The 27,138-nt window shown below is 38.5% G+C and overlaps 1 protein-coding gene and 1 long non-coding RNA gene across 2 annotated transcripts in view; one reads left to right on the forward strand and one right to left on the reverse strand.

The window, feature by feature from the left end:
- The window catches only part of DNAH6 (dynein axonemal heavy chain 6), a 297,300-nt gene that overhangs the window by 17,050 nt on the left and 253,112 nt on the right, over positions 1–27,138 (reverse strand). The window contains exons 65-70 of the mRNA XM_059078614.2: positions 22,763–22,923; positions 19,529–19,617; positions 18,613–18,759; positions 15,440–15,578; positions 8,475–8,594; positions 7,816–7,937 (exon numbers count right to left, since the gene is read on the reverse strand). Of these exons, the coding sequence (XP_058934597.1) occupies positions 7,816–7,937; positions 8,475–8,594; positions 15,440–15,578; positions 18,613–18,759; positions 19,529–19,617; positions 22,763–22,923 (778 nt within the window). The remainder of the gene's footprint in view (positions 1–7,815; positions 7,938–8,474; positions 8,595–15,439; positions 15,579–18,612; positions 18,760–19,528; positions 19,618–22,762; positions 22,924–27,138) is intronic.
- Positions 15,308–27,138, forward strand: part of LOC136792130 (uncharacterized) — a 38,315-nt gene continuing 26,484 nt past the window's right edge. The window contains exon 1 of the long non-coding RNA XR_010835387.1: positions 15,308–15,376. This is a non-coding gene — a long non-coding RNA (uncharacterized lncRNA). The remainder of the gene's footprint in view (positions 15,377–27,138) is intronic.

A 27,138-nucleotide genomic window follows, 5' to 3' on the forward strand; every position in this document is an offset into this window, starting at 1 on the left:
GATCCAGCAAACCCACTCCTGGGCATATATCCAGACAAAACTATAATTCAAAAAGATACACGCACCCCTATGTTCATAGCAGCATTATTCACAAGAACCAATACATGAAAACAACCTAAATGTCCATTGACAAATGAATGGATAAAGAAGATGTGGCTAGAGGGGTGGGATAGGGAGGGTTGGAGAGAGGGAGATGCAAGAGGGAAGAGATATGGGAACATATGTATATGTATAACTGATTCACTTTGTTGTAAAGCAGAAACTAACACAGCACTGTAAAGCAATTATACTCCAATAAAGATGTTAAAAAAAAAAGATGTGGTACATATATACAATGGAATACTAGTCAGTCATAAAAAAGAATGAAATAATGCTATTTGCAGCAACATGGATGCAACTAGAGATTATCATACTAAGTGAAGTAAGTCGGAAGGAGAAAGACAAATACCATATGGTATCACTTATATGTGGAATCTAAAATATGGCACAAATGAAACTATCTACAAAACAAAGAGACTCACAGACATAGAGAGCAGAGGGGGTGGGGGGTGGGGGAGGGAAGGACTGGGAGTTTGGGATTAGCAGATGTAAACTGTTATATATAGGATGGATAAACATTGGATAAACAATGGATGGATAAACAAGGTCCTACTGTATAGTTCAGGGAACTAGATTCAATATCCTGTGATAAACCATAATGGAAAAGAATATAAAAAAAGAATATAAAAAAGAGAATGTATAACTGAGTCACTTTGCTGTACAGCAGAGATGGGCCCAACATTGTAGATTAGCTATACTTCAATTTAAAAAATAACATTTTCTCAATTAGAAAAGTATTATGGGGAATTCCCTGGCGGTCCAATGGTTAGGACTCCACTCTTTCACTGCCGAAGGCATGGGTTCAATCCCTGGTTGGGGAACTAAGATCCCACATGCCATGGGGTGCAGCCAAAAAAAAAAAAAAAATAGAGTGGTAGAATTTAGAAAAGTATTATAGCTTATTATTGAAAATTTAGAAAACACAGAAAAGTGTAAAGAAAAGTTATTCATGATCTTGCTTTTCAGAGATATTTATAACTTTAGTTTACCTCCCCCACCCCCTGGACATTTTCTGTATATATGTGCATATAGTTTTAAATATTGAGCCCATACAATTTATGTAGTATTTATTCTTTTTCAATTTCATGAACATTTTCTCACATCACTGAAAAATCTTCATGAGTCCTGTTTTAAGTGACCGATCCTTGGTGGTTTGAATGCACTATAATTAATATAGTTGTTTATTTACTTTTTGGATATTTCTATTTTTTAGATTTTTTTTTAGAACTCTGTGAATAGAATATCTATATATGAATTTCATCCACTATCATTTACATTCTTTAAATGATATATTACCAAAGGCATATTTTTAAACTGTGTATTATTACATTGATTTCTAACAACACTGTATCAACTTACACTCCCAACAGCAGTGTATCAGAGGACCTGTCTTTCTGTTTTTGTAAGAATTTCTATCATTGCTTAAAAAATCCTTTCCAATTTGATGGGCAAAATAGGTTTTCATTGGTTTGCACTTCTTTGAGGATTAGTAGAGTTAACTATTTAAAAAATAAGTTCATTGGCTATCTGTATTGTCTTTATAAATTATTTATATATTTTGTACATTTTTGATTTTTAGTGTTTATTACTATTGATTTATAAGAGATAATTCTATAATAAAGATAATTAAATATTTTCTATTTTTTTTCCTTGTGGTAAAATACACATAACATAAAATTTGCTATCTGCACTATTTTTAACTGTACAGTTCAGTGATATTAAATACACTAATAATGTTGTCACTACCATTCATCTCCATAAATCTTTTCATCTTGGAAAACTGAAACTCTGTACCCATTAAACAATAACTCCTCATTTCCTTTTCTCGCCAGCCTCTAGCAACCACCATCCTACTTTCTGTCTCCAAAATTGTGTCTACTCTAAATACCTCATATAAATGTAATTATGCAGTATTTTTCTTTATGTGACTGGCTTATTTCACTCAGCGTCATGTCCTTAAAGTTCATCCATGTTGTGCAGAATTTCCTTCCTTTTGAAGGCTAATAATATTCCATTGTATCTATACACCATTTTTTCCCTATCCATTCATCCACTGATGGACACTTGGGTTGCTTCCATGTTTTAGCTATTGTGAATAATGCTGCTATGAACATGGGTGTGCAAATATCTGTTTTTGTCCCTGATTTCAATTCTTTGGTGTATATATCCAGAAGTGGAATTGCTGGATTATATAATAAATCTAATTTTTTTTTTTTTTTAAGGAACTGCCATACTGTTTTCCACAGAGGCTGTACCATTTTACATTTCTCTTTGGAGGAATGTCTATTCAAGTCCTTTGCCTATTTTTGAATTGGGTTGTTTGTTTTTTTGTTGCTGAGTTTTAGGAGTTCTCTATATACTCTGGATATTAATCCCTTATCAGGTATATAATTTAAGAATATTTTCTCCCATTCTGTGGGTTTCCTTTCTCTCTGTTGAATTAAAATGAAAAAATTAAAGTAAAAAAAAACTTTCATGAAGTCCAATTTGTCTATTTTTTTCATTTGTTATTTCTGCCTTTGGTGTCATATCCAAGAAATCATTGCTAAATCCAAAGTCATGAAGCTTTTTGTCCTATGTTTTCTTCTAAGAGTTTTATATTTTTAGTTCTTTTTAAAAAAATGTCTTTATTGGAGTATAATTGCTTTACAATGGTGTGTTAGTTTCTGCTGTATAACAAAGTGAATCAGCTATACATAAATATATATCCCCATATCTCCTCCCTTTTGCGTCTCCCTCCCTCCCACCCTCCTTATCCTACCCCTCTAGGTGGTCACAAAGCACCAAGCTGATCTCCCTGTGCTATGTGGCTGCTTCCCACTAGCTATTGGTTTTACATTTGGTAGTGTATATATGTCCATGCCACTCTCTCACTTTGTCCCAGCTTACCATTTCCCCTCCCTGTGTCCTCAAGTCCATTCTCTATGTCTGCATCTTTACTCCTGTCCTGCCCCTAGGTTCATGAGAACTTTTTTTTTTTTTTTTTTTTTTAGATTCCATATATATGTGTTAACATACGGTATTTGTTTTTCTCTTTCTGACTTACGTCACTCTGTATGACAGTCTCTAGGTCCTTCCACTTCACTACAAATAACTCATTTTCATTTCTTTTTATGGCTGAGTAATATTCCATTGTATATATGTGTCATATCTTCTTTATCTATTCATCTGTCAATGGACCCTTAGCTTGCTTCCATGTCCTGGCTGTTGTAAATAGAGCTGCAATGTACATTGGGGTACATGACTCTTTTTGAATTATGGTTTTCTCAGGGTATATGCCCAGTAGTGGGATTGCTGGGTATGGTAGTTCTATTTCTGGTTTTTTAAGGAACCTCCATACTGTTCACCATAGTGGCTGTATCAATTTACATTCCCACCAACAGTGCAAGAGTGTTCCCTTTTCTCCACACCCTCTCCAGCATTTATTGTTTGTAAATTTTTTGATGATGGCCATTCTGACTTGTGTGAGGTGATACCTCATTGTAGTTTTGATTTGCGTTTCTCTAATGATTAGTGATGTTGAGCATCCTTTCATGTGTTTTTTGGCAATCTGTATATCTTCTTTGGAGAAATGTCTGTTTAGGTCTTCTGCCCATTTTTGGATTGGGTTGTTTGTTTTTTTTTGATATTGAGTTGCATAAGCTGCCTGTATATTTTGGAGATTAATCTTTTGTCAGTTGCTTCATTTGCACATATTTTTTTCCCATTCTGAGGGTTGTCTTTTCATCTTGTTTATGGTTTCCTTTGCTGTGCAATAGCTTTTAAGTTTCATTAGGTCCCATTTGTTTATTTTTGTTTTTATTTCCATTTCTCTAGGAGGTGGGTCAAAAAGGATCTTGTTGTGATGTATGTCATAGAGTGTTCTTTCTATGTTTTCCTCTAAGAGTTTTGTAGTGTCTGGCCTTACATTTAGGTCTTTAAGCCATTTTGAGTTTATTTTTGTGTATGGTGTTTTATTTCTTACATTAAAGTCTTTGATCCATTTTGAGTTAATTTTTGTATATGGTGTTAGGTGAGGGTCCAACTTCATTCTTTTGGATGTGGATGTCCAGTTTTCCAAGTACTGTTTGTGGAAAAGACTGTCCTTTCCCCATTGAATGGTCTTGACACCCTTGTCAAAAATCATTTGACCATATGTGTGAGGGTTTATTTCTGGACTTTCTTTTTTTTTTAAATTTTTTTTACACTGTAATTATATCCCTACATGTGGGGATTCTTTTGGTTGGGGGTAGGAGTTTATTAATTAATTAATTAATTTTTGCTGTGTTGGGTCTTTGTTTCTGTGCGAGGGCTTTCTCTAGTTGCGGCAAGCAGGGGCCACTCTTCATCGTGGTGCGCAGGGCTCTCGCTATCGCGACCTCTCTTATTGCAGAGCACAAGCTCCAGACACGCAAGCTCAGTAATTGTGGCTCACGGGCCTAGTTGCTCTGCGGCATGTGGGATCCTCCCAGACGAGGGCTTGAACCCATGTCCCCTGCATTAGCAGGCAGATTCTCAACCACTGCGCCACCAGGATGCCCTGGACTTTCTATTCTACTTCATTGGTCTATATGTCTGTCTTTATGCAGTACAAGTGTCTTGATTACGTTAGTTTTATTGATTTCAAATTTTATCCCATCGTAGTTGGAGAAGATAATTTGTATGATATTTATCTTTTTAAAACTATTGATACTTAATTTGTGGTTTAACATATGGTCTATTCTGGAAAGTGTCCCATGTGTGGACAGTTAAATTTTTCTGTTTTTGTTGTTGTTTGTTTGTTTCAAAGATGTTTTGCTTTGTCATTTAATTTTCTTATGACCTTTTGGATATACTCACATGTTCTGGCTCTTTCTAATGTGATTTATTTTTCAATTGCTTTTTATGCTTAGAAATTCCTTTTCCAAGGTCAGTTAAATATTCTCTATTGTTCTAGTTTTTTAACAAAATTCAGAAACATGGTATCTTCTTATGTATATTTATTGGAACCTCTTAGAGGTTTTCTTTATACCAGTCACAATACTCGATATGCACTTACCTGAGAAAAGAGTTCAGAACCTGGGATTACAGATCTTGATTTTAAAAATTATACTTTACATAATAGATCTTCTTTCAAACATTATTTTTGACATATTCATTAGGTCCTAAACACATATGTGACATTATTTATTTAATGTTATGGTTAAATTGTTTGGTTTCCTTGTTCAGTGCCAGTTGTTTAGTAAATATTATGACTTTTCCATTTTAGTTCTTAACTTCTAGGTTAGACAAAAGTCTTGAAACATTTAGTGCAGCCAGGCTCAACTTTCTTTACTAATCTGTAATACGCATCTATGTAAGTATAGTTTGCTGGTCTGAAGAAGGAATCATTTGTATCTTTTGCATTAAGTCTCTGTTGATGGCAAGAGGCAGAATTGTCTAACTTAAACCAGCTAAAGCAAAGAGAAGGGATCTGTTGGCACATATAGCTGGGAAGAAGAGGACGCAAGTCATGTGAGTTTCAGGTATGGATGGATCTAGCACTTTCTCTCTTGTGCATATTTGGTTGTTTCTCTCATTCTTTCCTATGGCAGATGACCTTCTTCCATTTGGTAGGAAGAAGGGGTAGGGGGGTCAGGGATGAGGGCACAGAATGCTGCAGATATGCAGCATCATAGCCAGTGATTCCAGAGGAAAGACATTTTCCTCCCTCCTCCATCCTAGGATCTATATATCCTATAAAGGAATCTCATGCACCTAGTGTGGGCCATGTCCCTGCTCCTTGGACCAATTCCAGGGACTGGGTGATGTTGTGCTGCCTTTGGCCAGGCCTGAGTTACATGCCCACCTCTGTGAAGGTAGAGAGTGGTTGGAGGTTTTACCAGAATCTAATGGAATGAGGAAGGGAAAGTTTTCCCAAAGGAAAGAGGTGGGAGTAGGGGACATACTGTACCAGAAAAATGAAGGAAGGGGGGCTGGGAAGAAAAACGTAACTTGGGGCTCACTACATGCCTACTGTCTCATTCTCAGTCATTCTGAACCAATGAAAACATAAAAAACTACATTCCCAGGTATATACTGCCAAGAGTGTTACCCCACCCAAAAGTCCTGTGCTTCTCACGGGATGCAGTGAGCCAACCATTTCCACATTCCTCTCTCCCTTCTCTCACCTGCACACCCACCCACTCCAGAACAAACAGTCAGATGATTGAATATTAACACTAGGTTTGGCCACCTCTTTTTCCTCCTGAAAGTAGAATCAGGAAAAATAAGATATTCCAACTCTTCACTGAATAGTAAAGCAATTTTTAGGGCAGAGAACATGATCATTGAGAATTTCCACTGTTGTTTTGCATGGATTCTTTGATATCTAGGCAGACCTTACCCTCTAATTTATCTCTAACTTGTAGGGGCCAAATTTAAGTTGCAAAGAAAGGTGATTCCCTTCAGCTTCGTGAGGCCAACCTAGTCTCCAACCTTTAGAATATTCCAGGGCTCCAGGGACATACCTCTTTTCATGGCTTTGGTTCACCTAAAGATGCCAGACTATGACAGATAATAAAACTGGAAGGGTATGTAATGGCCCGGTCATGGGGGAGCCTTCATTGCCATGCTGAGGAGCTCGGACTACCCTTAGGTAATGGTGTGGCATCAGAGGGTCTTGTCCAGTTTGCTCTTTGGACCTACTGCTGTGGTCTGGTACTGTCACCTTGATGAACTGTACTTTTATTTTAAAATTTAATTTAATTTTAAAATTATTTTAAAAAATTGAGATATAGCTGACATACAATATTATATAAGTTACAGGTGTAAAACAGAGTGATTCACAATTTTTAAAGTTATACTCCATTTATAGTTATTATAAAACGTTGGCTCTATTCCCTATTGTACAGTATATCCTTGTAGCTTATTTATTTTATATGTAGTAGCTTATACCTCTTAATTCCCTACCCCTGTTTTGCCCATCCCCCCTTCCCTCTCTCCACTGGTAACCACTAGTTGATTCTCTATATCTGTGAGTCTGCTCCTGTTATATTTTTTGTTATATTCACCAGTTTGTTGTATTTTCTATTTTAAATTTTGGCCATGCCGTGTGGCTTGTGGGATCTTAGTTCCCTGACCAGGGATTGAACCCAGGCCCTTGGCAGTGAAAGTACAGAGTCCTAACCACTGGACTGCTGGGGAATTCCTGTTGTATTTTTTAGATTCCACATATAAGTGATGTCATACAGTATTTGTCTTTCTCTGTCTGACTTATTTCACTTAGCATAATGCTCTCCAAGTCCATCCATGTTGTTGCAATGGCAAAATTGATAAACTGTGCTTTTAAAGAACAGTGTTTTAATTTCTCTGCCTTGGATATTTGCTATTGTACTTTTATAACCTACTCATCTGGGGGGGGGTCCATAAATCTTTGTGAAATATGTGCCAAATATGCCCAGCATGGAGGGAGAAGTGCAAAAGAAAAAGGGCTGTCTGGATTATCATCCAAATCCCCATGTTGCAGGAGACTAGCACGTAGATTATGGACTAAGCAGAGGCTGGAAGGTGAGGAGGTGGCTGGTGACAAGAATCTTAGGATTCTGTGAAGGATCCAGAGGGAACAGGCTAAATTGGAACCAGATGTTGAAGTCGAGGTGAAACATTTATTTGTTTATTTAAGAAGATTATAATTTACAGAGCCAGTGAGGTGATTATTGATGTTTCAGGTTTATATACACAATGTGAATATGTCCTTTAAGTTGAAAGGCCACATACCTGGAAAACTAGGTTGGCATTTTCATGCATCCCAAATATTTCTGGGTCATCTATCAAAGGCAGGTTTTCGATGTAGTCCTTAAACTCTTGTAGGCTGTCAGCCAAGGGTGCAAAATAGATACCTGTTATTGAAAACACAGAAGGCAATATGTCTCAAGTAGACAAGCTTTGAGAACTGCCAGGTTTGGTGCTTCTCTGTCTGTTCAGATGGTGGCTATAATCAGCTGCCTCACAGAGAAACAGGAATGGTTTTTCCTCGCCTTCATCCCTGTGTCTAGTTTCTTTACCTTTTCTTGAGGCCTTTACATCTAATCAGTGTCCTAACCTTTCAGGGTGTTAACCTGCAGAACATTTCAAGGTTTTGAGAACCCAGGGATGTGCTACTGAGAGGTGTGTTCCGAATTTATGGAACTTTGAAAACACACCTAGAATACCACCCATTTTAGAGCAGGAATAATTCAAAGTGTTTATCGTGCAATAGATATCTTTGTACTCTTACAACGAAAGCCGTTTTGAAGGTGGTCAAGCATGAGGATGGGAGGGTGTGGGGTCTGGGTTGTGAGGACTGGACACAGACAGCTCCTGGATGGAAAACTGAGAGATGCTGTCAATGACTTCTTGGAAAAAGTTGTTTTCCACGATATTGAAATGTCACTCACCTGATTCAGAATATTTATAATCCTCTTGTAATGTTTCAGGAGAAAAAAATCTTTTCAAGACAGTACGAAGGCATCTTTGATCCCAGGTATCTGTAACTCTACCACCATATGTAATTTCACCTGAAAAGAAGTTTGCGTTTAAAAACCTTGTTTGCTTTTCATTGATATGCATACCCACATTCTAACAGGTTTATTTATTCACACATTTATTTGGTACTGAAAGTGGAAATAGCACATTGAGTTTCTTCTATTACCCCACCCCCAAAGATAATAAAAGTCAACTTTTAAAAAGCAGAAAAAAATCTAGTATATGTTCTCTCCCCTAATTATTTTGCTTTTCCCAAATAACTGAAACTAAAGCCAGTGAGGTCTATTTACATATTTCTTTCTTCTTCCTGTTTTTTTCCTTCAAAAAATATTGATTTGGGGTCTTATCCCATCATTGACTGTAGTATTCTAAAACAGACATACTTTCTATGAACCACTGCTTCTTTTGGGGGCCAATGAGCTAAATGAAACCAAAACATTTACAACAAGCCATTCAAACTCTATACATACCTTGTAAATCATTGATATTAAGCCAAGGAAGAAAGATAGCTCCAAAGTGAAAGAGACAACTTGCCTCACAGAAATTATGTTATGGGGAATTACAATTTATTGGTATCCCATCTCTTTCCCCAGAGAAATTATGCTCCCTTGTCATTCCCCAAGTTACAAGTAGGAAAAATATCTATTCTGCATTGGAATGATTGTACTGCTGGATGATATAATTCCTTGGAAAAATTCCAGACCCATTGCTACAATTCATTATTCACCTCTGTAGTGTTCCGAAAAGGATTTTACTTTTGATACTGATATTGCCAACTTCTGAATCCTTTAAATGTTCATCCATTCTCATTTCCATCTCTTTCGTTATGTCAAGAAGATTTTTTTTAAAAATTCTTTTTCAAGCTGAGATGGTTGGTTGAGAGTAAGTTTTTTGTGTTTGGAATCTCAGTAATTTATTTCTTCCAGGATAGCAACGTCCTGGCTTGCACCTATCTTCCCTCTCCTGTTGAGGCACTTCTGGTCAGTCTTACTGGCTCAGCCACTTAGAGTGAGGGCGTTGGGGGGTAAGTGCCAGAGCTGATGATCAAGTAACTGACTCCCTGTATTAGCAATTCTAAGAGGGAAGAAAGAGATGCTGCTGTACTTTCCTGAGAATACTCTTCAGTCACTCTCTGGGAAATCTTGCAACACAAAGTTGGGTTAAATCTTTGTGGTGGGTCCATCTAGCTTCAGACTAACTTGGATCCTGAGGGCTAGATGGGAATATAAATTATATTATATATAATATAAAGGTCAAGTTTCTTCAATTGCATCATGGTGTCTGGGAAAGGAGGGCGGCCAGGAAAACGCAGACTCCAATAATTAGTCAGTGGTGAGAGGAAAGAGTTGCCCTGAAGTGTATTATTCTAAAAAAAATTTCGGGGACTTCCCTGGCGGTCCAGTGGTTAAGGCTTCATGCTTCTACTGTAGGGGGCCCGGGTTTGATGGCTGGTTGGGAAACTAAGATCCCACATGCCGTGCGGCAGGGCCAAAAAAATTTTTTTTAAACGAAAATATTTATATTTTGAGAAGAAGCACAGAAATATTTGCCTTAAAAATCATCAGACTTTGTGATTCTGTGTCCAGATTTAGTGTTATGTTTTTCTCGGATCAAAGTGAGTAAACCAGGAACTCGAATAATTTGATTCAGGGTAGACGACTCAATTTTAGGCTTACTCTTAGGAAGGAGTCTTCTGGGTTTAGAAGACAGAATGTTGGGAGGGGGCATCTACCATTCACGTCCACCACCTGTCCTGGCCCAGGCATCACAGTTCTGAGGGTCTTGTTGCAAATCCTGATGTGGTGTCTTCCTCTTCTCTTCCATTCTTATCCCTGTGGGCTGGCTCAGGGATGGCCCGACACAAACTGGATAGGCCTTAGGTTTGGCTCTGCCTTTGCCCACTTTGAGCTCAGAGCTGTCTCTTGGACTCAGGCATCACTGTAGCTTACTCTATAAAATTTTAAGGACCGCCCACCCCCCCGCTCCAACCCCAAATACCTCCCCATATTTAAAGCCTCCTTAATCTTTCTCTGTTTATTCTCTCCTGTCCAGTCTCCCCCTTGGTGTTGCTGTATCCCCTTGTTCAATTCTTCGTCTTGCTTTTGTTATCGCTTTATACGTGGTTGCACCTGTTCCCAGCCTAAAAGACTATAATTGCCAACCATTGCTTACAAGGTAGAGCCCAAATTTATTAACAACACACACGGGCTTTCAAGATGTGCCCGCAGATCACCTTTTTTTAGTTTTGTTGAAGATAAAGCTTTCCTCCATATACATCTCCTCTTTATACTCTGCTCTGGCACTCATGAACTACTCACAGCGTCTACAGGCATGCCACATCCCGACACTTCTGGGCTTTACCATCACTGTTCTCTCTGCCTGTGTTCTCTCCTGCCTCTTCTCTCCTGCTGAGCCCACCCCACCGTTCAGTGCCCCACTCAACCATTGCCTCCTTGGTGGAGCTTTCCCAGATTCCTCCAGGTAGCATTATTTCCTCCTTGTGAATTCCCACAGCATTGTCCATACACTCCTATTTTGGTAATTGTCATACCATATTATAATTTACTTATTATCTCTACCCCATGAGTTTTTGGTAGGCAGGGACTACATCATCTTTGTATTTCCAACATTTAGAATAGTGGTACTAACCTGTATTTTCTGGATTAATCCATAAATGACTGCCTAAAATCCCACCACAAGCAAATATCATTGCCTGGATAAAGCATTGCCTTTTTTTCTCCTATTGTTTTTTTTTTTTTTTTAAACATTTTTGATGAGCTACACCTTGAAAATTATGTCACTTAAAATTTACATGTATAGTTAAATAGTTTTTAGTAAATTTACAAAGTTGTGTAACCATCACCACGATCTAATTGTAGAACATTTCTGTCATCCCCCCAAATAAATCTTGTGTCCATTTGCAGTCACTGTCCATTTCTTATCCCCGGCCCCATGCAATCACTATCTTACTTTCTGTCTGTATATTTGCTTTTTCTGGAAATTTCACATAAATGGTATATACAACATGTGATATTTTGTGTCTGGCTTCTTTTACTTAACATAAAGTTTTTGAGATTTATCCAAGTTGGAGCATGTATCAGTACTTTATTTCTTTTTTATGGTGGAGTAATATTACATCTATAATATTATATGGATATACCTCACTTTATCCATTCATCAGTTGATAGACGTTCATGTTGTTTCCACTTTTGGGGATTATGAATAATGCTGTTATGAACATTTCTGTACAAGTTTTGGTGTGGACATGAGTTTTTATTTTCCCTGGTATATAACTAGGCATGGAATGGAATTTCTGGGTCATATGGTAAACCTATTAAAACATTTTCCAAAGCAGCAGCAACTTATTACATTGTCACCAGCTATGTATGAGGGTTCCACTTTCTCCACATCTTTGCTAACACTTGTTACTGTCTTTTTTTATTATAGTCATCCTAATGGGTATAAAGTGGTATCTCATTATGGCTTTAATTTTCATCTTCCTAATGACTAAGTGAGCTTATTAGGCATTTGTATGTCTTTTTTTGGGAAATGTACATTCAAATCTTTTGCCCATTTAAAAATTGGATTATTTTTCTTCTTACGGTTGTTGGACTTCTTTATATACTTCGTATACAGGTGCCTTATCAGATACATGATTGCAAATATTCTCTCTCGGTCTGTGGTTTCCTTTTTCACTTTCTTGATGGTGTTTGTTGAAGTTTAAAAGTTTTACATGTTGAGGCTTCCATGGTGGCGCAGTGGTTGAAAATCTGCCTGCCGAGGAGATATGGGTTCGTGCCCCGGTCCGGGAAGATCCCACATGCCGCGGAGCGGCTGGGCCCGTGAGCCATGGCCACTGAGCCTGCGCGTCCAGAGCCTGTGCTCTGCAACAGGAGAGGCCACAACAGTGAGAAGCCCGGGTACCACACACACAAAAAAAAATAAAAAATAAGTTTTACATGTTGAAGAAGTTGAATTTATTATTTTTCTTTTATTGCTAGTGCTTTTTGTGTCATATCTAAGAAGCAATTATTAATTCAAAGTCATGAAGATCTACTTATATGCTTTCTCCTAAGAGTTTTATAGTTTTAGCTCTTACATTTAGATATATCACTCATTTTGAATTAATTTTTTGTATGGTGTGAGATAAGGATCCAAGTTAATTCTTTTGCAGATGGGTATCCAATTGTCCCAGCATCATTTATTGAAAAGACTCTCCTTCCCCCATGGAATTGTCCTGGCGCCTTTGTTAAAAATAAATTGACCAGGGACTTCCCTGGTGGTGCAGTGGTTAAGAATCCGCCTGCCAATGCAGGGGACACAGGTTTGAGCCCTGGCCCGGGAAAATCCCACACTCCTCAGAGAAACTAAGCCTGTGCGCCACAACTACTGAGCCTGTGCTCTAGAGCCCGAAAGCCACAACTACTGAGCCCATGTGCCACAACTACTGAAGCCCGTGCGCCTAGAGCCCAAGCTCCGCAACAAGAGAAGCCACCACAATGAGAAACCCGCGCACCACAACAAAGTGTAGGCCACACTCGCCACAACTAGAGAAAGCACGCATGCAGCAACAGAGACCCAACACAGCCAAAAATAAATACATAAATAAATTTATTTAAAAAAATAAATTAACCATAAATATAAGGGTTTATTTCTGGATTCTCAATTCTGTTCCATTGATTATGTGTCTATCCTTCTGCCAGTACCATATTGTTTTTTAAAAAAAATTGAATTTAGTTGATTTACAATATTGTGTTAGTTTCAGGTATACAGCAGTGATTCGTTTACACATATGTTTATATATATATATATTTTTTCCAATTCTTTTCCTTTATAGTTTATTACAAGATATTGAACATAGTTCACTGTACTATACAGTAAGTCCTTGTTGTCTCACACTGTCTTGATTATTGTAGCTTTGTATAACTTTTGAAATTGGGAAATGTAACTCTTCTGACTTCATTCTTTTTTTTCAGGATTGTTTTTGTTTTTTGGGGCCCTTTGCATTTCCATCCAAATGCTGTAATCAGCTTGCCAATGTCAGCAACAGTGTCAGCTGAGATTTTGATAGGGAATGTGTTAAATCTATAGATCGGTCTGGGGATTATAGCCACTTTCACAATATTGTATCTCTCAATCCACGAGCATGTCATGTCTCTTCATTTATTTAGATTAATTTTCTTTGGCAGTACTTTGCAGGTTTTAGTGCACAAATCTGCACTTCTTTTGGTAAATTTATTCTTAAGTAGTTTATTCTTTTTTTTTTTTTTTTTGCGGTACGCGGACCTCTCACTGTTGTGGCCTTTCCCGCTGCGGAGCACAGGCTCCGACGTGCAGGCCCAGCGGCCATGGCTCACGGGCCCAGCCGCTCCGCGGCAGTGGGATCCTCCCAGACCGGGGCACGAACCCGTGTCCCCTGCATTGGCAGGCGGACTCTCAATCACTGCACCATCAGGGAAGCCCAGTTTATTCTTTTTGATGTTATCATGAATAGAATTAAAAGTATTTTCTAATTGTTCATTGCCAGTGTATAGAAATGCAGTTGATTTTTGTATATTGACTTTGTATCCTACAACCTTGCCAAACTCATTTGTTACTTCCAGTTTTTTTTTTGTGTGTGTGTGTGTGTGTGTGCGTGTGTGTGAATTCCTTAAGATTTTCTGCATGCAAGATCTCGTCATCTGCAAATAAAGATAGGTTTACTCCTTCCATGCTAATCTGGATGTCTTTGATTTCTTTTCCTTGTCTAATTTCCCTGGCTAGAACCTTCAGCCCAACACTGAATAGTAGTGATGAGAGCAGATGTATCTTTATCTCATTCCTTTCTATCCTTTTCAAAACACAGTTACTCCCACAGCAGTAGAAGTTGAGGTAAACAGAAAGGTCAAGTGTTGTAGGAGAGAAGGAAGGGAGAGAAAAGCTAGGAAGCAGAAAATTCAGGGTACATAGAGGGTGCCAGAGAAGAATCCTGACTAACTCACTGTTATGTTAAGCAATGTTGGCCACAGAGGAGTGGCTGGGAGCAGGAGTACAAAGTAGCTTCCCAGGTTCCATACCCACTTCTCTTGGCCCACCCTGGGGATGGGTTTTAATCCATTTCCAAACCGTTCCGCTGCCCTTCGCTCAAACATGTTCCAAGGTGTCACGTGCTGTTCAAGGCTCTGGATCAGCTGATACCTCTCTGCTGTTCCCCATTTCCCTTGCTCACCAATGAAAAGCATCCATTCCCACTCTGCTCTCTCCCTCCCTCACCTCCCAGTGGGAATCTTTTCTTCATTATTTGGGTCTACATGGTCTAAATGGCATCTGATTTTGGCAGTAAGATCTCATTTGGCCACCATTCATATTTGTTAAAAATTGTAATTCCCGAAATAGCTTTTCCTTTTTCATAAGTACACCTAACTCAACAGGTGTTGACTAGTCAATCATGTGTAGATTCTTTTGAATTTAAGAGCACAGACTCTGGAGGCTGGACTGCCTGCCTTTACATCTTGGCTTCACCCTTGTAAACTGTGTTCTTCAGGTTCCTCGTGTGTAAAATAGGGATATAATAGTTTTCACCTTATAGGGTTGTTGTGAGGATTAAATCTGCTAATTCATGGGACATGCTTAGAACATGCTTAGCATGTAGCAAGAGCTATCTAAGTTTTTATTATTTATCTACGTTATTATTTGGGAAGACATCTGTCCCATTTCCTGTGTGTAAATATTTTAATGATATTTTTATCATGGTCTTATCTTCTCAGAGGCAGTATCAGAAGTCATCACCACCGTCACCAAAGGCTTGGGAGGACATCGTCTTGGTATAAGCCAGGTGGGTGTAAACCAACAACTGTGTGGTGCACAGCTGGACGTCAGGCCATGTGGGTATACTGACCAGTGATATAAATCAATGCATCCCAGGGAATCTTTCCTTCTTGACAGTAAAGGTTGAGGTTCAGTAAAGCACATTCCCTGTCACTGTTGTTAAATTCATAGCAGATATTCCAACCAAGAGGGCCGAACTTTTTTCTCTCCTAGAATAGAAAATGCAAATGGTCTTAAAGTTTGATAAAATTAATTGTGTAAAATACTGAAAACTAAAAGGTTTCTGTTGAAGTTGAGCATCCTCATTGTGCAAAATCAGTTAAAATCACGACATTCAACTTGAGCCAGGCTTTCAGTTTGGCTGTCACCAAATGGGGCAGGCACCTCTTCCTCCAACACTGGCCTTTTGCCAATTTTCTAAAAGAAAATTTGATATTACAAGAAATGTGAAAATGTGATAGACTTGTCAAAAGAACATTTGTTCTTCATGGTAAAATAAAATATTTCTCCATCAAAATAGGGAAAACTATCCCACCTAGAGTCTTTTGGCATAAAAATATTGACACTAATCAGAGAGCTGCCCCCAACTCTTCTAAGAAGTCTGTCACCCAGAATTTTCAGTCATGCGTGATGTGCTGGTTATATGCTGACTTCTCTATAGTGGCCTTTTTTTTTTTTAACTGATACCCAGAATCTCAATTCTTGTTTCACAACTCTCCATAATGAAATCTTTCCCTCTCTTTGCTATCTCTGTATCTCACCTAATTTCTTAATTCTAAACTACTGATTGCATCAGAGGATTGGTCCCACGTTCCCTCCTCTTTCCTTAAATTAATATTTTTATTTAAAAATTTTAAAAATTATTATTTTTTTTAAAATGTATTTATTTATTTTTGGCTGCATTGGGTCTTTGTTGCTACGCGTGGGCTTTCTCTAGTTGCCGTGAGTGGTGGCTACTCTTCGTTGCGGTGCGTGGGCTTCTGTAGTTGTGGCACGTGGGCTCTAGAGTGCAGGCTCAGTAGTTGTGGTGCACGGGCTTAGTTGCTCCGCAGCATGTGGGATCTTCCTGGACCAGGGATCGAAACTGTGTCCCCTGCATTGGCAGGCAGATTCTTAATCACTGTGCCACCAGGGAAGCCTCTTTAAATTTATTTTTAAATTTTTATACGATTTTTAAAGGTTACACTCCATTTACAGTTGTTACAAAATATTGGCTATATTCCCTGTGTTGTACAATACACCCTTGAGCCTGTCTTACACCCAATAATTTGTACCTCCCCCTCTGCCACCCCAGATAGCCTCCCCACCCCGTAACCACTACTTTGTTCTCTGTATCTGTGAGTCTGCTTCTTTCTTGTTATATTCACTAGTTTGTTGTATTTTAAAATTTTTAGTATTTATTTATTTTTTGTAATTAAATCTTTATTTATTTGGTTGCACTGGGTCTTAGTTGCAGCAGGCAGGCTCCTTAGTTGCGGCATGCGAACTCTTACTTGCGGCATGCACGTGGGATCTAGTTCCTTGACCAGGGATCGAACCCCGGCCCCCTGCATTGGGAGTGTGGAGCCTTAACCACTGAGCCACCAGGGAAGTCTCTGTTGTATTTTTTAAAATAACTTGTTTTATAACTTAAAAATAAAAGATTATTTATTTATTTTTGGCTGCGTCGGGCCTTAGTTGCAGCATGCAGGCTTCTCTCTAGTTGTGGTGTGCGGGTCTTCTCTCTCTAGTTGTGGCGCTCAGGCTCCAGGGCCCGCGGGCTCTGTAGTTGTGGTGAGCAGGGTCCAGAGAGCGTGGGCTCTGTAGTTTGTGGCACGCAAGCTCTCTAGCTAAGGTGTGTGAGCTCAGTAGTTGTGGCGCGCAGGCTTAGTTGCCCCCGTGGCATGTGGGATCTTAGTTCCCCGACCAGGGATTGAACTGGCGTCCCCTGCATTGCAAGGCAGATTCTTTACCACTGGCCCACCGGGGAAGTCCCTGTTGTATTTTTTAGATTCCACATATAAAATGATATCGTATAGTGTTTGTCTTTCCTTTCTCTGCCTGACTTATTTCACTTAGCGTAATACCCTCCAAGTCCATCCATGTTGCTGCAAATGGCAAAATTTCATTCTTTTTTTATGGCTGATTAGTATTCCATTGTATATATATACCACATATATTTTTATCCATTCATCTGTTGAGGGACACTTAGGTTGGTCTATATGTTGGCAACTGTACCATGTTTCCTCCTCTCCATCTCAAAATTTCCCTAAATCTTAAACCATCCCTCATCTCAGCTGCTTTTGTTAGTAGAACAAAGGCCTCCCACTGGGAGCCCCAATCCCAGCCTCTCTGATTTCCTCTAGGACCTTCTTTACTTATTTATCCCATATTTTGCATCTTTAATCTTTGTTTCTTCTCTACTGATTCTTCATCTGCAGGCCACACACATTTGAAAACCAGGCAGCCTATCTACTCAAGACCCCATACAGAAATATGGAGTCAGAATTCCCGTATAAGGGCCACAGGATGGGCGCCAGATCCGGGCAATGAGGTCTGAACAGACGGGGGAAAGGAGTGCCCAGTACAAGGCCACAGGATGGACACCAGATCAGGGCAATGAGGTCTGGACAGAGCAGGGGGAAGGAGTGCCCAGTACGAGGCCACAGGATGGGCACCAGATCAGGGCAGTGAGGTCTGAACAGAGGGGGAAAGGAGTGCCCAGTTGAAGGCCACTTTTCAGGGGACTTGGAGCTCTAATCACAGGGAGGAAGCTGTTAAGGGTCTAAGCCCACTCCAACAGGAGCAGGTGAGAGTGAAATTATTGTAAGAAAAATGAAGACTTGCCGACTGACATGATATATATGTGTAAAGGAGGAAGAATAAAAATAATCCTGAAACTCTGAGTGTAGGTGATTGAGAGAACGGGACCACCGATTTCAGGAGTAGAGTCTGGAAGGGAAGCAGATTTTGCGAGTGAAGCACAGCTGTGGAGATCAATTTCGTGTTCTTCAATTTGACCTAGTGCATTCATCCAGGAGATGGTTCTCCTTAGGTCAGAGCAGAGCTGGGAGGCAAAGCTGTGAGATACAGAGGCAAGGGGTGTGCAGAGATCAGGGACTGAGTTAAAATAACTTGGGTTCAGACAGAACAGGGCCCTCAGCATTTCACAATGCCATTTGTAAGCATTTACTTGATTCTTTTCATTGATTTATTTTTAACCTAATACATTCTTGTCTCTATTAAAATACAAATTGAGTGTACCTGAATGATTGCATGGAAGAAACAAATGCCGAATATTATTTGTCTCCATTTTCTTCCAAGTATATTTTCTTCAAAAAATGAAGGTGTCATTTCGGTAAATGCTCGTCTGATATTTGCACGTAAACCTTTTGGAGGTTCATTGGTTACCTGTAGAGACACCCGCGGCGGAGAGGGTGGTTGTACAGATATGCATTATTTCCGAATAACACAAATAGGCTGAAGGCAGTGAGGGGACGTAAATAACCAATGCCTGGGAGGCATTCGTGCCCTGTTTGCGCCTGCTCTGTATTTTGCTCGGCCTCAGTCTCTGGAGAATAGGGGGTCCTCAGACCTATAGTATGTGGACCACCTCAACAAGAACCTCAGACACTTCCATTTGGTGTCCATTTCTCTATACATGGACCAGAAAGGATGCTCAGGCTTTCTGCACTGGATTTTCTGGTCATCTCAACATACGGCATCACCTCACACTTTGCCCTGATGGCACAGGGCAGACAGGGAAGAGGCATCCCTGGTTCCTGGGTGATCATTCATATGCAGAGGCTTCCCATTTATTGGAAACTTCCAGCCTTGCAATCCAGCAACCATACTCCCTGTGGGCCTTCCTGTTTCCCCAATGCTGAAACATTCTCTTAACTCTGGGAGGGGTTCCCTACTCATTCCTCTGCATCCTTGACGTTTTCTTATAGAGGGGAAGAGTGGAGGTGCTGAATGACCAGCAACACTAGGGCATGTAAGGATGGGCAATGGCCTGGGAAATTGTTTCCCTGCTCACTCTCCGGTGAAGGGACACCGACTCCTACTTCCCCACCTGGGCCACCTGGACTCTGACACAACCTGGCACAAGCCTGGGTTTCCTGGACCCACTCGGTGAACACCCTGAGGCCAGTCACGTTACAGGCCAACCATACGTTACCTTGACAGAATTTTGAAGAACTGTAACAGGAAATGTGTTACTAGGCATGGAACTTAAAAAAAGTCGAAATGTGTCCTTGATAACAATATCTGTTTAAAACAAAGACAAAACGACAAAAAAGGAAAATGCATACTTCTTAGTAACACTTTTCTGTAAGAAATAATTATTATAGCATAGCAAAAACAAATATGCTGTAAGTTCTGTTTAAAGACTAGGTTTTCTATTTTAAGTAGTTTATATTGTAAAATCTAAAATAGAGGGGAGGGAACTCTTTACAGAAGCTCTTCCCACAAGTCAGTTTGGCAGTCTAGATGCTGGCACATTTGAGTAAAGAAATTACTCAATTAATTTCTCAATTATTCAGTTTAACTTCACATTAATTTTCAATACGTGATAGAGATGCTAAGGACCTTTCCTCTGAAATTGGGAAAATTTTCAACTGAAAGAGAGGACAGTTACTACATTTACGCTCAAGAAGGGGTTTTAGTTTTTGTTTGTTTTTATTTATTTTTTATTTTTTTAGCCATTCAATTTAAGGAAATTGCGTGAAAATGGCCAGAAAGCCCTCTGGAGAAAAAAGAAATTTGTCCCTTCTGCAGAGATGTTGCAAAGGGAGCTCAGGGAGCAGGGAAACAGAGAGACCTCACATACAGCATCAAGAAGTTAAGTCAATATACGCTTCCTTTCTGAGCTGTAGACAGAGAAACTAAGAAAGAACAAGCTCCATTCCAGGTTCAAAAGGCCAAAGCAGAGCTGGGAAAATCATTGATTGCATCACAGGAAGACACAGGCATCATCGAAGGGGGCCTTTCTTGGCATTGGTCTCTAAGTACTAGTGACCGTGTTTCTCTGACACTCTCGGCTTGCTCCCTCCGAGGGACGACCCGGGCACTAGCTGTTCCTTCTACCTGAATGCTCTTCCCTTAGACTCCCTTACTTTCTTCAAGTGTTGGTCAAATGCCACCTGCTCAAAGAGGTCTATCTACACCATGCCACTTAAAACTGCTATCCACCCTTCCTCCTCACCCACATTCCATCCCAACCTTTCAGTTTCTCCTTACTTTCCTTTTAATGTTTTCCAAAGCACCGACCACATTCTATCATACCTTATAAATTACTTATTTGTTATGTAGTTTGTTTATTGTCTCTCTCCCCTCACTAGCATGTAAGCTCAATGAGGGCAGATGACTATGGTTATTTTGTTCACCAACATACCCTCAGCATCTAGAACAAGGCATGGTATGCGGTAGGTTCTCGAATATTTATTAAATGAATGACTGCAGATTAAAGCTGGATTTATGCTTCTTGGTTTGGTAATCTAAATTCATGAGCTGTATCAAATAGCTAAAATTAAAAGTTAATTCTAATACAATTCTAGAACAGCACTAAAGTTGCTTGTATGGTAAAAACTATTAGGTGTAAGTCAAACATCATCAAAGTCTTAGCGCTAATGATTTCATTAACCAGAAGAACCGAAGAGTGAAAAAGGCCAGGTTTAGAGAAGCATTTTTTTAAACTACCTTTTCTCTTATAATTGCAAAAGCATCAAGAATCTTAACTTTCATAGGCATCATAGAAGTTTAGGGCTGGAATGGAATTAGAAATCATCTTAGTTGTGGGACTTCTAGCAATGATGCTATGCAGTCATTTTATTGTGGGGGAAACTGAGGCCCAGAGAAGAGGCCTGATATGTACAGTCAGGAAGTGGTGGGGGTGAAATTCTAATCCGGCCTTAGAATTTCAAGCCCAGAGGGTTTTTTTCTTCCTCCCTCTCTTTTTTCTTTCATTCACTTTCTCTTTTCAGTTTATTACCTGAATTTTTTTTTTTTTTTTTTTTTTTCTGATTCAAGTTAAACATTAGAACTCAAATGGTTAAGTTAATAAACAATTGTAATGAGGGCCAGGAGAGGATTTTTCTATCCACTTAAACACTTAAAATCCATCAACACCTTCGCTGGCTTCCATAGTCCATCCAGCCTTCTTGAAGTTCTGGCACTCTTGTCCAGGTCATTGAGAAGCTGAACTACAGGTCCATACTTGGAAGGCTCACATACTACCACTGCAGCAAACTGCTTTTTAGTTGCCTTCCCAGCATTTTTTTTCCTAATCATAATCCTAATCAGGATTAGGAACAGTAGTAAAGACCTTCTCGTCATTTTTCTTTAATTATTTAAATAGAAATAAGCCACAGGCCCAGCAGGAAGCAAGCCATCTCTTATTTGCATTGCAGAGAGTGGAGATTCTGGATGGCAGATGCTAATGACTGTGTATCCTTGATGGAAGCAGCCTGCAGAAGGCAGGGCAGGGGGTACCCAGGGAATGAGGGGCCTTCTAGGGGAAGGCTGCTAAGCCCTGGTTGTAGCTTGGTAACCAGTGCAGGCTGGCTGCCCTGTAAAGGAGCATCTCTTCACCTTAATAGGTAGCAATGAGGAAAGTCACATGCAAGATCATGTGCATATCTCTCACCTTCCTAGAAAGCCCTCTGTGGTCAGGGCAAAAAGGAGTACCCCAGAGAAAGGGCCCTGGATATCCCAGGCTGGGTATTCTCCGTCATGGCTTCCAGGGAGAGTGGTAAAGTGGGGCGCACACAGCTTATTACCAATAATACAGTTCCTAAGGTTTCAACTGTTTTTACACTACTATATAAAAATGAGTAGATTCTAAGTCCACTCCTTCTCTCTTTGCAGTCCATTATACTTTCTTGAGTGGGAAGGAAGGTGGTGATATTATAGTTAGCGGTGGCAACCGTGACTCATGCTGGGCACCCCCATGAGTGTCTGTGTGTGTGGGGGGGTGGGGTGACGTGAAGGTTGATTGTCATGTGGGTTACAGAGGATAAAAAGTGGTAAAACACTATTCGGATAATTGGTTCTAATTTGAACTTTGTTCCTGAACTTCTCTCATTCTGTAGCGAAAGATTTAATTTCCTTTTTTTGTCCTAAGTCCAGTTTGTATTTCTTTTCATCATGCCTAGATATAATTTATTTTGAATTCAAATGGCCTCCCATAGAAGGCAACATGAAACAGAAATGATCAAGGGGATCATAGCTTGGAGTCTGAACATCTTTATTTGAATCTGGGTTGTGTAACTTAACTACACCCCTCTAGATCTCAAATTTCTCCTTTTTAATATGGGTAAAACAATGCCAACAATAAATAATTCTTATAAGGATTGGATTCAGCAGAAAGGCCACGTGAAAAAGGTATTATACAAATGCTATGTGCTCCACATACTTGAATCTGTGAAGGTTTTAATTAGCTCCTCCATTGCCAACATCCAAGAAACAGCAAGATGGCAGTTTTGCAAAAATACCCAGTTTCCTGATTTCATTGCATCTTTGATCATTCTTTCAGCAATGGGTCCTTGTCCTTGCCCCAGTGAAATGGACTGCACCCTGAATTGAACAACAACAATAATGAAATGCTGTTTTATATTATTTTTAAGCAATGCAAGTATTAAGAAATGTAAATGTGGTAGGCTCTTGGCTAGCATATGCACACATTTCAAACCCTCATTGTGATAGATGTGCAAATGTTTTTTCTTATTTTCTTGTTTTTAAAAATATTTTTTACTATAACACACAGAAGTGCAAAAAACAAATTTATGGTTCTTTGAATTATCTCAAATAAACATCTGTGGTTGAAAAGAGAACTTTGCCAACACTCCAGGGATGTCTCTCCTATGACCCTTTTAACTCCAATCATTTTCCCTTCCTCCACCCTAAAGGTATCCGTGGTCCTGACTTCCAACGCTATAGGTCAGTTTTTAAAAAACTTTTGAAAAATTGAAGTCTAACATATTTACAAAAGTACACAAATCATTAGTGTATGGCTGTATGGCTTAATGAGTTCTCCCAAAGGGAATGTACGCATGTAGCACCATATAGGGCAAAAAAAAAAAAAAAAAAAAAAAAAAGAACATTACTGGCACCCTCCCAATCAATATCCTTCCTTATTCTCAAAAGCAACAACTATTTTGAATTCTAACACCATAGATTAATTTTGCTTGTTTTTGAATTTATATAAATGGAATCAAATAGCATATATATTTTTATATTTGGTCTATTTCAATCAACAATATTTCTTTAGATTAATTCATATTATTGTGGGTCATTGTAGTTCATTTCTGAATAATATTCCACTGTGTGCTTATATCCCAATTCATTCATCCATTCTGCTCTTGATGGACATTTGGGTTATTTCTGGTTCTTGACTGCTACAAACAATGCTGCCATAAACATTCTCATAGATGTCTCTTGATATCCATGTACTCTGTTTCTTTAAAAAAATTTATTTTAATTAATTTATTTTTGGCTGTGTTGGGTCTAAGTTGCTGCGCGTGGCTTTCCCTAGTTGCGGCAAGTGAGGGTTACTCTTCATTGTGGTGCGTGGGCTTCTCATTGCGGTGGCTTCTTTTGTTGCGGAGCACGGGCTCTAGTAGTTGTGGTGCATGGGCCCAGTAGTTGTGCCTTGCAGATTCTAGAGCGCAGGCTCAGAAGTCGTGGCACATGGTCTTAGCTGCTACGTGGCATGTGGGATCTTCCCGGCCAGGGATCAAACCCATGTCCCCTGCATTGGCAGGTGGATTCTTAACCACTGCGCCACCGGGGAAGTCCATACACGTGTACTCTGTTTTGTTGTGTATATTCCTAGGAATGGAACTGCTGTTTGACAGAGTACGTGTATGTTTAACTTTTTTTATAATATCAAACTGTTTTTCAAGGTGATGCCACCATTCCACACACCTACAAGCAATAGATGAGAGTACTTGTTTTTTCCCACATCCTTGCTGACACCTGTTGGATATATAATGGTATCTCACTGAGGTTTTAAATTGTTTCCCCTTTTTATAGGTTTATTTATTTGCCGTTTGACTATTCCCTTTTATATCCCTCCCCTCTTTTTTTCTACTGGTTCACTTGTATTTTTCTTATTGATTTCTGAGAGTTCTTTAGATTTGATATAAACCCTTTGTTATTATTTATTTATTTATTTTTACTGTCTCCACACTTTTGCCTTTTCCAGAATGTCATATACTTGGAATCTTACAGTATATAGCCTTTTCAGATTGGCTTCTTTCACTTAGTAATATGCATTTAACATTAGCCATGTCTTTTCATGGCTTGATAGCTCATTTCTTTTGAGTACTGAATAGTATTCCATTGTATAGATATATCACAGTTTATTTATCCTTTCATGTACTAAAGGACATCTATGTTGCTTCCCAGTTTTGGCAATTATGAATAAAGCTGCTATAAACATCCATGTGTAATGTAGGTTCTTGTGTGAACATAAGTTTTCAACTCTTTTGGGTAAGTACCAGATTGCTGGATCATATGATAAGAGTATGTTTAGTTTTGTAAGAAAACACCAAACTGTCTTCCAAACTGGCTGTACCACCTTGAATTCTCACCAGCAATGAATGGGAGCTCCTGTTGCTAGTATGCATTAATACAACCTATTTCATGTCCAGTAACCTTGCTAAATCCATTAAATAATTTTAAGATACCATTTATCAGAGTAGAAGAATGTCTTATTTCTGGTTTTCTCTTTTTAAGAAATGATTCCCAGATTCTTAGTTTACTGGGACTTTTCCCCCCATGAATGCATGTTGAATTTTAACAAATGCTCTTTCTGTGTCTATTTAAATAATAGTTTTCTTCTTTTTTTAAAGGATTTTTCTCTTTTATTCTTTTAATGTGATGAATTAAATTAGTTTTCAATATTTTAACCATCCTTACATTACTGAAATAAACCCAGCATTGTGGGAAGGTTTTTTTGTAATGAATTCAATGAACTATTATTGGACTATTTAGATATTCTAATTATTCTCAGTTTCTTTTAAAGTTGTGTTTTTGGAATAATTTTTCCATTTCATTAAAATTTTCAAATTCATTGGCAAAATTAAAACAAAACAACATGCTTTTATGACCATTTTAATGTCTGCTGGTCTGTAGTGATATTCTTTTATTCATTCATGATACAATTTTTTTGGATCTCTTTCTCCTCTTTCTGTCTGTCTCTCTCAGTAGTTTCAGCAGAGATTTATATTTTATTAAACTTTTCAGAAAAAAACTTCTGTTCTTTTAGATCTTGTCCATCAAATGTATATTTTCTATGTCACTAATTTCTGCTCTTAGCTTATTATTTTTTCCTTCTGTTAGAGTTTAATAATTAAGTTTTAGATTGTCTAATTATTCTTAGTGGGAATATTAGCCTGACATTTCTGAAACCAGAAGTTATTAAACATGCATACATTTACTGCTAGGTGCCTCATCACTAAACTTTAATGGTTTTTGATATGTTACGCTGTTTTTGTCATTTACTTCCACTTATTGGACAGTTGCCATTATGATTTCCCTTGAACAGACAGATTGTTCAGAAGGACATTTTTTTGTTTTCCAAATATTAAAAAAATTAAGATTGACTTCTAAGATTTACTGTGGGCAGAGAATGTTTGTCATCTTTTTGAAATACGTGTCTTTTTTAGAACACAATTAATTCTTATAAATGTTCCTTATGTACTTAAAATCTTGCATTTGCTCTTTGTTGAGTGTAAAGAGCAAGGTTGTTAATTTCATTAATTTCATTGTCAAAATATTTTATATCCTTACCAATTTTGCCAATTTTATGTGCTTCACAGTAGTTATTATTATAGATGTGTTAAAAATTTCCACATTAATGTTGATTTACCAGTTTCTCCTTGTATCTATTTCTCCAGTTTTTGCTTTACATATTTCAAGCTTTGTTAGTTGTGTACAATTGTACAGTTGGTGTTTCTTCTTTGTGTTTTTTTCTTGTATATCATATAGTTCCCTTCTTTATCTCTAATATGTATATATCTTTCCTCAAACTCTATCTTTTGCATCTCTTTATTTTCTAACTTCCTGTGCTGTTTTTGCGTTGCATTTACATTTTCTAAGTAGTATAGAATTGAATGTTGTTTTGAAAATCAAGTTTGATTTTCTTTATCTTTTCGTGAGATATTTACTCTTATTTAGGTATGGAATGGCCAAAAAGTTCGTTCGGGTTTTCCATGTTATGAAAACCCGAACGAACTTTTTGGCCAACCGAATATTTGGATTAATTTCTACTCTTTGGTTTGACTTTTTGGTTTACTATGTTTTGTCTTTGAATTTTGTTCTTCTTCTCTCCTGTCTAATGTTGGATTAAAATTTGCATTGTATATTCTTTTGTCCCTCTGCTAGCTTGGAAGCTATACATTATATATTATTTCAGTATTTTCCCTTAAAATTTCAACATATTCATTCAACTACAAATTTTCCTACAGCAATATAGAGTTATTCTGTACTTCTTTTTTCCTCCTGAATATATCAGGAACTTAGCACGCATTAACTACTATTAACACCCCTCTCATTCTCTGATTGCTGTCTTGAATTGTTTTACCTTTAATAATTCCTATGAAATATTTAAGACATACAAAAGTTTTAAAGTTAATATTTACAATAAGTATCCATGTACCCGCAACCCAGCTTAAGAAGTAAAACATTATCTACATGATCTGAGTCTGCAGCGTGCCCCTCCCTGTTCACTTCTTTCATTACCCAAACTTCACCTCCCAAGGTCACTGCTATCCTGGTTTTAGTATA

This window comes from Kogia breviceps, chromosome 11 (assembly GCF_026419965.1).
Source record: "Kogia breviceps isolate mKogBre1 chromosome 11, mKogBre1 haplotype 1, whole genome shotgun sequence".
In the NCBI taxonomy this organism is placed as follows: Eukaryota; Metazoa; Chordata; class Mammalia; order Artiodactyla; family Physeteridae; genus Kogia; species Kogia breviceps.